Genomic DNA, 13244 nt, shown 5'->3' with positions numbered 1-13244 from the left:
GGACCTATTACACACCGAAAACACTGACAGATATTTATTTCCTCGGCTAAATATAGACTAATGATTTTGAGAAAGAGGGAGAAAGGGAGACGGCGGAGGTGCAGATGCAAAGAAGCTGATTTTTTATTTTAATTTTGCAGCAGATATCACAAAGACTGAAAGTTCTTATGGATCTTTAGACTGTAATTTAATATGAGAATATTAATAATATTCCTACAACAAATCCAAATCTCTGATAACTTCCACTGAGTTATGTGTCTTTTATGCAGCCCGTACAATAAATATTAAAACTCTATTTTGATGCATAAAGTACAGTAAGAGAGACCCAAACATCAACAAAGTCCTCAAATCGTAACGACGTTTGTTGTTTTTCAATCCTATATGACTAATATGTGTGTTTTCTGGTGTAACGCCCTTGTTGTCCTGGAAACGTTGTTTGTCAGTGTTGTCAGAAACGGTGAACAATGATTCATTCATTCATGTTTGCAACCACACACGGGAGGGACTATTCAGTGACACACACCTGAGTCAGTTTGATGCCTCCGTACGTGATGAAAAACCAATCTGAGTTACAAAACGTTGGGCTCTTTCTAAACATCATGATGACGACGGTTTTTAAAAGGAAGCATTGTACAGCGCTGCCAGTCCTTAGAAGCAGGAAGGACATGAAACTGAACTGAAAAATGGTTTATATGCCAAACCAACAATGAACTGATCTAAAGTATTGTTTGTGCATCCAAAGCCTGATATATCTTAATCTTCTAGACCTCCGTTGTTGTCCAAAAACTATTAAAAACAAGTCAGTGATCCACATCGCTGCACTGGGTGACGTGTTCTTTCATTATGAGGAGTTTGGTCACGTTTTCAGTCTCCAGAGAGTAGTTCTGTGTAAATGAGACGCCACTGAGCATGTGCGGGAACACGGTTCTATTTACAGCTTCACTAGCTTGTTGTGCTGCAGATCACAACCTCTGGACTTTGTACTACAATGTACAAAAACTCAGTAACACTTTATTTTACAGGTCTTTAAATTTTTATAGTAATTTGCAGGTATTTAATGGGTAATTTTAGGACACCTCTGACAAAGAGGGTGGTGTAATTCGGTGCAAATTGTAATTAAAAACAAGAAGTTGGTTTAGTTGATAAGTGCACGCTCATTACATTAAACACCTCACAAACTGACAGAGGATACTTCGTTTTCAGTGTGTAGTTTTGTGTGTCAAATATTCTGTAAGTGTGATGTACAGGAAACGTGCTCAAACTTATCAACTGAACCAACTTGACACTTTTTTTTCTGTTGCTGCAGCTTCATATTTGCTTCAGATAAACTTTTGAATACATTTTTTGCACAGAAGGAGGACTGTGGATTTTTATCTCCCATCATTTACCTTGTAAGGTCATTATGAAGGGTTCTTCTAATGGTCAGTATGAACAGGAGGAATGATTACAGCAAGAAAAACAGGTTTTAATGTTCATTTGGGCTCCTGACTGTTGTTTTAAGACAGAATTGAAAAATTGTGAACCTGTCCTTTAAATGTCCTGGAAATATATCTATATATTACTTAGAAAATGTCCAGGAAATTAGCATAAAATTAAATTACTTGTAAAATAAAGTGTTACCAAGGAGTTGCTTTTACACTTTTGATGGAGCTAGGCTAGCAGTTTCCTTTTGTTTCCAGTCTTTCCAGTGCTAAGCTAGGCTAAACACGTCATCTTTGTACTGGACACTGGATTTCTGTCTTTCCATCTAATTCTGAGTGACGCAGGGAGAGAGATACAACAAGAGGATTTCACTAAATGTCAAACAGTTCCTTTAACTGGGAAATGTATCTAAGAATAGCACCATACATTGCCAAGTGAGCATCTTTTTCAGGAGGCACGAGTTGAAACCGACCTCCACCCAGAACCACCCACACCAGCAGTTATGAGTGACAGATATTTTTGTAACTTCTGAATGAAAGTGTAAAAGTAACAGTAGACATCACCATGGCTCTCAAATAAAAACTTTTCTGTGGTTTTTTTAAATTATAACCACCATTAGACACAACTTCCCTTTAACTTGAATGAGAACTTCCCTTTAACTTGTGTCCAAACTTTATACTTTTTGAGCATTCTGTCATGCTTTAATAACACCAGCATAGTTATTTGTTTACCGTTCTTAAGTTTCAGATCTGGACTGATTGAACGGCTCCTCACATGCATCGTGGGTGAAATTCAGCTTTAAACAGTAAAAGATTATCAAGTCAAACAGCAGAAGAAGAGGCCCACAGTGAGCTGTTGTCCCTTCAGCAGACATTCACTGTCTTTTCTTAGCTCGACTCTTAGTGCCAAACTCTGCTCTTAACTGGGCCGCTGTCCATTCAAACTACACAAAGACGCGTCTGTGCTCCGTTTACAATGGAGCAAAAAAAAAAACTGTTTGTAATTGGAACAGTGAACAAAGAGCCAATACACACACACACACACACACACACACACACACACACTCACAATGAAACAAGTGTCAATAGATCACATTCTTTTATAGGATTACACAAATTGTCCCTGACTCATCATATAACACCATCTCTGTTTCTAACAGAACTCCTTTTCTGAAATGATGTGTTGAATGTTTGAAAAACAATAAATTAAACATTTCACATCTCTAAAATAATTAAAATCTCGTCTGTTGTTCTGTTATCTTATTATTCTGTATTTGCAGTACTACTATAAGAATGTGAGGTAACTTTAGAATTAAAGGTTCATAATTAGTTTTTTGTTTTTGTTTTGTCTTAAAACAACAGTCAGGAGCCCAAATGTACATTTAAACATGTTTTTCTTGCTGTAATCATTCCTCCTGTTCATACTGACCATTAAAAGATACCTTTGAAAATGTATTTTCAGTGTAAGTGATGAGGACAGACAGTCTTCCCAAGAAAAACAACCATCAGTCGTTAACGCGACTGCAGCAAAACATCAGAATAATTACGTGTAAGTGACAGCGCCCTCTGGCAGAAAGCAGAAAATCAGGTAACGTAAATATACAGAGAAAAACCTCGTTAAAAATCCCATTTACGTTTGTAACTAGACTAATAAGTAAAGAATGTTGTGTGGCTCGCTTCATATGTTTAGATAAGGACAAGACATTTAATATTGTTGTTTATTCGATATTTATGTTTTTAGCGGCCTTTAACGAACATCGTCTCCCATAAGTCCTCAACAACGTTTACGGGCTAAATGTCACAGCTGGTCCATGAGCGAGGGATGGAGGGATCACGGCGAGTTCAGTTCAGATGTCTGTAATAACTTTGTTTAATCGTGAAGGTTTCAGCTTCTGATGGCAGCTGCTGTAGTGGAGCTGAGTTGTTTGAGATTATGGAAAATAAACTCCATGAACACGCTTCATTTTTTCAAGAATGACCAATGAAATAAACACTGAATGAGAGATGGCGCTGAGCTAGTGGAACACAGATTTTGTCACTAGCTAGCTAGTGACAAAATCTGTGTGAGGAGGTATTACAGCATGGATGGACGGGTCAATAAAATTATTGTCATTTAATTTGGATGAATTGACGGGTGGAGGATAAAATCCACAGTCGTGGGTTTGAGCATGTAGCCAGCAGACGTCTAAAATGTGACTCTTGAGTCTAATCTTTTTCTGCATAACTTTTACGCACAGTCAGGACAAGCACATTAAAGACATGGAAGAGTGTATATAACCTTGACGACAGAATTACAAAGCAGGAAAACAAACAAAACGTTGAAAAAAACTGTTGACAACTTGGAAAATCAGTCACAGACATCCAACCATCTAAATGAGTCAAATCAAGTGGATCTTCCAAAGTTACAGCCTTTTTAGCACCAAATGCCCTCAACAAGCTCAACAAGAAAACACAATAAGGGAATTTTATACTAAAAAGATTGGAAATTTGTAATTTATTAATCTTTTAATAGCCAGTATGAACACGAGGAATGATTACAGTGAGGAAAACCCTTTTTGATATTCATACAGGCACCTGACTGTTGTTTTAAGACAAACTTGAAACATTTAAAACTTATCCTTTAAACTCCCCAAATATCCCAAATATTGTATAAAAGCATCATAAAGTTAAAACAAGACTTACTCAGTTTCCGTTTGTTCATGGTTCACGGGTTGAGAATATCTATGAAACTGACATTAATAACTGTATCTTCTGCTTGTCGGTGCGGTGTGACAACAAGCCACATGCTCTATATGCAAAGAGTCAATCTGCTTCCTGAATTCAGAGGAAATGCATCTCTCACTGTGTTGATGCAATCAGATGTTACTTTTCTGACGCCACAACGGAAACGTGTGTATCAATGAGGCAAGCCACTTGTGTCGCAAAACTTATTTTATTTCCACTGTTAAACCCTGAAAAAGTAGTTTTCCTTGCCCCGGTCTCATCAAACATTCTCCTCTTCCTCCAGAGAACAAGAAAAACGTCTTGAATTTGACACGTGTGCACTGCGATACCTCCGGTCATTACAGAAGGGAGGATATTGAACCACTTGGCCGGAAGTAGCTGAGTACTTGCGTAGTCTTCCTCCACCACATTTAAGAGGACAATTTTTATTAAGTACTTTTGACTGTGCTGCATTTATTCGACACCTTTAATCAATCTAATTGTATTTGTATGATACTTTCAATGCAAATCAGTGACATAAATCACTTCTTAAGACTTTTAAAAAAAAGCCTTTTATGAGTGTTCGCCCAAAGTTTTATGTATCCAGTTATACTATTTTACATACTTTGATTTGTTTATTCTACTGTTTTTATCTTATTTTATTGTATTTTTGGGATTTCGTTCTATCTTTGTTTAATTTCTTGGATTTTATTTAACTGCAGTGCTGATTTGTTTTTAATCTTTTTACAAAGTAAAACACTTGCCACTGTGCTATATAAATAAAGTTTATTTAAAGTGGTTTACAGGTGACTGCAGTTAATATCAGGTCAATTAATTTATGTATTTATATAGCACAGTATCACAAATTTGCCTCAAGGAGTCATGTGCTTAATTTACCTTTAAAGAACTTTTTTGGGGTATTTCCTTTTTGTGAAACTTTACTGCAAAACTTTCTACCACACTTGATTAATTTCACAGTTGTACTTATTTTCCAGATTAGGATTTTAATTGCAAAATACAAAATGTAATATGTTTCCCTCTCTGTTTTCTTGTTCTCATAAAGAATAAATGATGCTGAATGTGAGCAGGATGTCAGATGTAGAGATAAACATAGATAAAGAAAGCATTAAACCACAGCTGGAAGGCAGTTATCACTCCAAACTCTGTGGGAGGCCGCAGGCAAGGCAGCTGTCAGCATCTTGCAACATTTCCTGCCAACATTTCCTTGTGAACAGACGAATCCTAAAAAAACAACCAAACTGATTTGTATTCTTGTGTAACCTTTGACTTTGCAAGTTCCACTGAAAGTTTAAATGTTGAAGACAGATACGAAGAACGTAGGTGAACATGCGCCGGATACGTGCTCTAAAGAAAGAAGCTCACCGCAGCTGAGACCTCAAGCTGAAACACACCACATAAATAAACATCTTTAACACACGAGACGTCGTCCAAGTATCGGCTACATCTGAGAAGGGCGGCAGGAGTTAGAGCCTGCCTGAGTTCACACAATCTGTCCATATGATGGGATTAATAAAGTTACAAGATAGAAACCTCTCCGCAGTCTTATCATACTTAAATGGAAGCTTCTTAATATGTTGTTGTTGCATCTGTGTGGTTGGACTATAGATTCTGCATAAAAATATACAAATATATACAAATATACAAATTAAGGATGTGCAGAAGGCCCAGTATTTGTATTTGTATTTGAATAAAAGTGGAAAGAGGCTTAAAAATCCTTGGTTTTTTTAAAATTACGCTTTTAATTTCAGAAAATTAAAGTGCTACAATAAGTGTTCATGAATATACTACCTTACAAAGGAGGTCTCAAACTGGAGTCTCTCAGATCATGGATGACTGCACTGACTACTGAGCTAAAACTTTACTCATCACCTCATTGCTACAGACCTCTACCTATTAATACATCCATAACACAGAGACACAGCGTGCAACGTGTAGGGAAGAACTTCAAAGGTGATTCTTGTTTTGCACTTTTCATTTATTGCCTATTTTTTACAACCAAACTTTGTGGAAAGGAGAAGGGGAACAACGGGTTATGGAGAGTCTCTTGGGAGCACTTTGCTGGTGTCAGTGGTTCAGCTTTATCTCTGGGGAACACCCCCAACTCCAGGAGTGATGTCCAAATAAGGAAATGTGCGTCATGTAGCAGGTGGATGTGACTCCCCTCGTTGAGACCTGCTGATAGACGTCACAGCGCAGCAGAGGAGAGACACTGAGATAGTGATGTAACCGACCGGCATGCTGGTATTTGATGGGTTTTTTTCCTCCTGAAAACAAATATTTTTAAAAATATGTGTAAAAAAACAAAAAAACACTACATGGTAAAAATTAATAATTTTAAAAGTTGCTCACAAAAGTTATCAGCGTAGTTTGAAAAGGCGAAGAGCTGTAAGTAAACACATGATTAAAATGCGTCATTCCTTCAAAGATCTTTATTTTACGTTGTAGTCATGGCTCCCCAGTGAGGACAGGCAGTGCGCATTTTTATCTGTAATTTTTTGGGGGGTATTTATTTCATTTATAAGACAGCAGAGTAGGGATTTCTGACACAACTTCACCTACTTCCGAGGTGTATGAGGAAGGAAAAAAGTCTGAAGAGGTCAAAACTCCAGCAACACTTGTAGTATAAATAAATAAACAACTTTATTGTGAGAGTGTTTGGACCTTGATCAGAGTCCATCAGGTTGTTTATTAGACAGCAGACAGCAGAGAGATGACAGGAAATAAGGAGAAAGATGGCAGATAATATGCAACAAAAGTACAAAGCCAGACTTGAACTGGTGGTGTACGTGCTTAATGTCTTAAACCCTGAAGCAACAAGTGTGTGCCTTTTTTAAAAAAAAAAAAAAAAAAAAAGCAGAACAAAAATACCACAATAAATTAAGAAATAAGTAAAAAAAAAAAAAACAACAAAAAGTTAAAGCATCACTTCCTCTCATAACCACAAGCTGCATTACCTGAGAAAACAATCTCATAACGCAAATTCTTCAGAACACTTACATATTTCCTGGCCATGTTGGCTTCAAACTTGACATTAACAGTTTATTCTTGACCTTGGTGACCTTTGTTGACAAAATAACCTTAACATCAGCTCCATTTAGTAGCTGTTCTGTTCTGTGTTCTTTAGCTTTCTACATTTAAGTGAATGGGAAGAAGTATTCAGATCCTTTACTGCAGTAAAAATACCAATACATCAATGTGAAAATACTCCATTACAAGTAAAAGTCCTGCATGACACTAAAAGTACATAAGTATTATGAGCTTGATGTAGTTAAAGTATTGCAGTAAAAGTACATAAGTATTATGAGCTTGATGTAGTTAAAGTATTGCAGTAAAAGTACATAAGTATTATGAGCTTGATGTAGTTAAAGTATTGCAGTAAAAGTACATAAGTATTATGAGCTTGATGTAGTTAAAGTATTGCAGTAAAAGTACATAAGTATTATGAGCTTGATGTAGTTAAAGTATTGCAGTAAAAGTACATAAGTATTATGAGCTTGATGTAGTTAAAGTATTGCAGTAAAAGTAGTGGTTTGGTCCCTCTGACTGATATATTATTATATATGACATCATTAGATTATTAATAGTGAAGCATCAGTGTTAGAGCAGCATGTTACTGTTGTAGCTGCTGGAGGTGGAGCTAGTTTACACTACTTTATATACAGTTAGCTAGTTTAGTCCAGTGGTTCCCAACCTAGGGGTTGGGCCCCTCCAAAGGGTCAGCAGATAAATCTGAGGGGTCGTGAGATGATTAATGGGAGAGGAAAGAAGAAAAAACAAAGTTCTGATACACAAATCTGTTTTCAGTTTTTTTGGACTTTTTCTCTAATGTTTGATTTTTGGTGAAATATTGGATCATTTGAACATTTATTGAAATGAAAGCATGTGAGAAGTTTAGAGGGAAAAATCACTATTTGGTGGAACTGTTAACAACTCATAGACATGTGAAATGTGACCCCGACTACACACTGCTTTTTGTAAGACATCAAAAGACAAAAAGGTTGGAAACCACTGGTTTCATCTTTAACGATGTGTTGTATTTTAAAAGCTTGTTATATTATCCATTGTGTCAAATCTTCATCTGAAAAGTAACTAAAGCTGTCAAATAAAAGTACGATATTTCCCTCTGAAATGTAGTGGAGTGGAAGTATAAAGTAGAATCACATGGGAATACTCAAGTAAAGTATCTCAGAATTGTTACATCATTACTGTGAATGGGAAAACCCACAATGTCTCACTTGAAATAAAAAAATCAAACGTGTTTTTTTCCACTAGTCTTTGTCATGGTTGAGCTCATGTTTTCTTAATTGACAGGTGTCTCTTTGGTCTGTGGTCTCTGAAATTACTGTGCAGATTATGTTTTTTTTTAACTATCTTCTTGTACTGCACAGACGTTGTAGGAAGGTGCTTGCAAATAGAAATGAGCAAAAGAAAGGGAAGTTTTGAACTTCACTTTTGGAGTTTTTGAATTATATTAAGCTCCACTCTCAGGCCACTAAAGTGCCAAAACACATCTATATGGTGGTAAGTAAAGTGAGATTTCAATATATTTGTCAAACAGACAGAAAGATTCAGACAAATACAAACTCTGCTGAATCGTCTTCATGTTCAGCATCGATTCATAACCTTCCACACTGGCCCGCTTTGGATGTTGAACCGTGTCTCGGTCCAGCTGGCTGGTCATGACTGTCTGTCTGTCTCAAACATATAACTGTTGTTGTTGTCGCCTAAACAAGGACGGCTCAGAGTCGACCCAGATGAATGAAGACTGTACCAAGCAACTCATGTTACTGTATTAAAACAAAAAAATAAATAATCTGAGCCTCTTAACAACAGCCTCATGTCACAGGGTATGTGTATGTATCATTTGTGCCAAAATAAAGGTTTATCCAGAAGTGCTACGCTTGTTTTTCATTCTTAAAGACTTTGTCCTCACACCCAAAAGGCCTCTTCACTTCTGACTGACAAGTTGCAATTTGCAACACAAGATTGTGTCCTTTCACGTTTAGTTTCACATGTTTTCTTAATCAAAACAAACACTATCATGCACGCTATGCTTCAGCACATGAGAGAGACCTGTGGGACAAATTCATCTTTATTTTGCATGCGACAAGTTTTTTGAAATGTGGTTCTGCCATCATTTGCGATCTGCATATTAACGTTGCCTGCAATTATTCAATTAGAGGGCGCAAAGTTTGTATCTTTTTTAAAAATAAACTTATCATCATACAGTCCCCTGCAATCAGGTGATTATATTTAAGCAGATTATATCAATTATATATTTTTTTTCTATTTCAGCAACTGACAAAAACAAGTAAGAAGAACATCTGATGTTTTCGGACCCTTTGAGTTGGTTCAGTCCGACCCTTCGTGAGAAAGAGACTGACAGACTGAGAGAAGCTTTTCCTCAAAGTGTCTGAATTAACAAACAGCCACATGTGCAACAGTGGAAATTAACTTTTTTAGACGTCTGCAGAATACTTTGCTTTAGTTTCAGTTTTAGTTTGACTTTGGATGGAATAGTTTTGTAAATATGATGATGCATCATTCCGTGTAATGATCTCTCATCCGGCTGCTCTGCGCTTTGCTTTCATTATTATGATTATTCTCTTATTTTCTCATACAGGCTAAATGAGAGCTGCAAGTTTACTCTAAGAGGAACTTCTAGGTCTAGTCCTCAACTAAAATGACCCGTTTTAAGTCTTGAGGAACAAAAATCATCTTCTGAGTTGTGCATTAAAATAGTTCTTGATTTGAGATAATGCAGGTTAAAATAATCTGCTGTTGAAGTTATGATTATTAATTCCTGTATAACATCACAACTATCAGCTAGTGGTGCTAATTGCTCCCAGTAGAACCAGTGTGTGGGATTGGTATTAGATAGTTGTTGTGAGTCCATATTATCTGTGCTTTATTGCAGTTGTCGGACTTGACTAACATTGTTTAACCAGGTTTAATTATACAAATCATATTGCGATGTCTTGTTAGACTATTTCATTTATATAAACTGTTTGTCCTTGTTTAACCTTGAAGATGGCCTAGTAGCCTTCAACCTACTAACATTTAAGGCTACATAATGTTTTTATTAATATAATTTCAAATATGAAATAGCCATTCTTCTAATAATCATTTCCTGTCCTGATCCACCCAATTATAAACTGTTCTTGATGCATATTCCTGGTTTTCATATCACCTTCAATCTGACTAATCTAGACTGGTGCAGGCGCCTGTTTCTTGACTTAATCCAAGAGGTTAGGTGGTGTAGAAATGCAGGAAATTTGTTTTAAATTACAACCCCCAGACCCTCCTGAAAATTATGTATCTTTCCAAGTTTGCTACCCCATTTTAATACATAGCCAGTGCAAAAAGTAAGGAAGAGTTGCAGCTTGCATGTTGCAGATATGGTGGAGCTGGTTCCCGGCTGTCATGTGAGAATTACAAGTTCCTCTGAGCAGGTTTTCAGTATGTAGCATGTTCACACTAGAAAAGTGACTAAATTAAGTAAACTCAACACAGTTGGTATGCAGAGACTAAAAACACTATTCTCCCATGATGCAATGCACAAGGAAAACGAAGGTGCTGCTCACAGAAAAACAACTATTGAATTTTTTTGAAAAAAACATTTTTTCTGTCTCTTTCTTGTTTTTTACAGTCTTCCTCCACTCAAAAACATGTTTTTCTTCTTGTTCCTGCAGCTGGATGTTTGTTGTCTTCTCTGTGCAGAATGATGTATGTGCAGAGTTTGTTTTCACTTTCATCTGCTGAAGGGGGTAAGTGTCTCTGAGCTCACCTTAAATCTCAGTTTAACACCTGCCAGCAGGATTTGTGACACCACATGATGTGGAAACTTGAAGCCTCCAGTGCACAAACACTGAGAATGAACTTTACAGTGAAGTAGGAGAAGTCACAGTTTGGTTTCCTCTGCACAGCGCGTGCATTGCATCGTATCCTGAAGATAAGCCTCTTGTATATACTACTGAATACAGTGTTTGGGACTGGGGGAACAGCAAAGATGTGAATGGGTGTTAAACTTCCTGGGAAGGCATTGGACTGTACTTATCTTTTAATCTGTACTGTCTGTAATTGGCTGCAGCTTTAGTTTTGTCCACTAGGTGGTAGCAGAAGTCCTCCTGCAGCAGAGTGAGGCGAGAGAGATGAGGTACTCAGAGTAAGTATGAGCAGAAACCTACTATAGCAAAAGCTCTTATTGTAAAATTGAAAACAAACCTTAATTTAGAGAAATAAATGATGTTTTAAAGTAGTATTTTGACCCAGGTGGAGATGGACTAATTCAATATGTTTTGGGAAGTTTAAACTCCATCCATATTGTCTCATCAGATACGGAAGGATAGTTTCATATTTTTTTGACATCTATCTTAAAACAAGACTGACATGTCCTTTTTTGTGTGTCACGTCTGTTTTATTATGACATTTCCTCTTTGTGTTTCCGCAGTGCTTGCTTTCTAGCTGAGCCACAGCAAAAGGAGCAGTAACACAAAGCATACAAAGACTGTAACTTTGGAAAAATATCCACTTGATTTATCTTACTCAGACTGCTGAAGCCTCAAATTGTTTTTAGATCAACTGTAGAATGCATTTTTGCACAGGACTGTACATTTTGTCCTCCATCACTTCCACTGAAATGCTGCTTCTGGGAGGAAACTCTTCAGGGACAGTACAGACAAGAGCAGCAACTACAGCAACCACAAAACACACTAATTGTACATTTTGTACAAGATGGACTTGAAAAAAGTCTATCCTTTAAATGTAAAATCATAACTCAGATAAAGGTGGTGAGAAGAAAACGAAAACATACTCAAGTAAAGTTTGGAAACTCTGGTAAAGTTTTGAGTTTTGAGGTTGTTGTACTGTAAAAACCTCAAAACAGTAGTAGTACTAGTAGTAGTAGTACTACTAGTAGTAGTAGTACTACTAGTAGTAGTAGTACTACTAGTAGTAGTAATGCTAGTAGTAGTAGTGCTAGTAGTAGTAGTAGTAGTAGCAGTACACTATTGACACCTTTCCAATAGTCTCAGGTTTTGGATTAAAGTTTAAGGAAGCAACATACAACTGCAAATAACTACATTTGCACTTATCATCCAACTAAACAAGAGTATATTTCAAAAGTTAGGGAAGATTTTAGCATATATTACTTGCTGTAAATGGAAATATTTTTGTTCAAGCACTCAGAATATTGGTTTAAGCGCATAAAATAAATGTAAGAAAAAATGTGTTCATCTGTTCGTTTATCATGTTTTTATTTTCATGATTCTGTTGATGCAATGATGACATAAAGTCTTTCAAATGTTGCCTTTACCATGACTTCACCGCCTGAATAAGACACTACTATTTATGGAAATGAACGCATACAGATACGTACAAGCTCTGAGGTTCATGCATTTATTTCATTCTCAGGGGAATCTGCAGCCTGAGAACAAGGAACATAAAACACAGCTCATAGTAAGATGAAGAAAATGGATAAAAGAGCAATAAAAGGAAACAGAGAAACAGAATAAATTTACAGATTTAGGATTTACAGAGTGGTTGAAAAATTCTGTCTTTGGTAAAATCAAAGTGAAAATGTTGTGTGGTCCAGGCCTCCGTTTACATCTGAAAGCAGATGTATTGAACCAGGATCAGTTTGGTCTTTTGTGTTTTGCTAAATGAGATTAGTCTCTGCAGAAAATATCTTTCTTAGCATGTCATTTAATCTGGTGTTGACTCATCAAGTCTCATTTACCCCACAACAAGTTATACATCAGCCTGCATGCTGAAATGATTCTGTTTCAGATTTATTCTTTAAAAGTTGTTGTAAAGAATCACAGTATCTAAATCTTTATTGCATGTATACTGTATACTTTCTGCTTTTCTTTTAGTTGTATATACTATGTATGTAAACTTTGCACAAAAAGTAAGGAAATTTGTGTTTGGTAGATTATTTCTTTGTTGTAACAAATTTCCCTTTTAAATGGTGCCACATTTGTGAGGAACATGCAATTGTGGGATGAGCAGCAGAACTGAGTATGTGGGTCGCACCCATGAAAAATTTTCCAAATCTTCTCTGCCAATGCCAAACAGCTTGTTGCTATTGACTCTTGTTTT

At 36.5% G+C, this 13244-nt stretch overlaps 1 protein-coding gene across 1 annotated transcript in view; it reads right to left on the bottom strand.

Annotated features, from left to right (window-relative positions):
* sh2d3cb (SH2 domain containing 3Cb) overlaps positions 1-4246 on the bottom strand; it is a 46047-nt gene extending 41801 nt beyond the window's left edge. Inside the window, exon 1 of the mRNA XM_067572832.1 lies at positions 4104-4246. Coding sequence (XP_067428933.1) covers positions 4104-4122 — 19 coding nt within the window. The 5' untranslated portion in view covers positions 4123-4246. The remainder of the gene's footprint in view (positions 1-4103) is intronic.
* Positions 4247-13244: the final 8998 nt, after the last annotated feature.

The sequence above is a fragment of the Thunnus thynnus genome, chromosome 2 (genome assembly GCF_963924715.1).
Source record: "Thunnus thynnus chromosome 2, fThuThy2.1, whole genome shotgun sequence".
Taxonomy (NCBI): Eukaryota; Metazoa; Chordata; class Actinopteri; order Scombriformes; family Scombridae; genus Thunnus; species Thunnus thynnus.
This window is presented reverse-complemented; position numbering and strand designations above follow the sequence as displayed.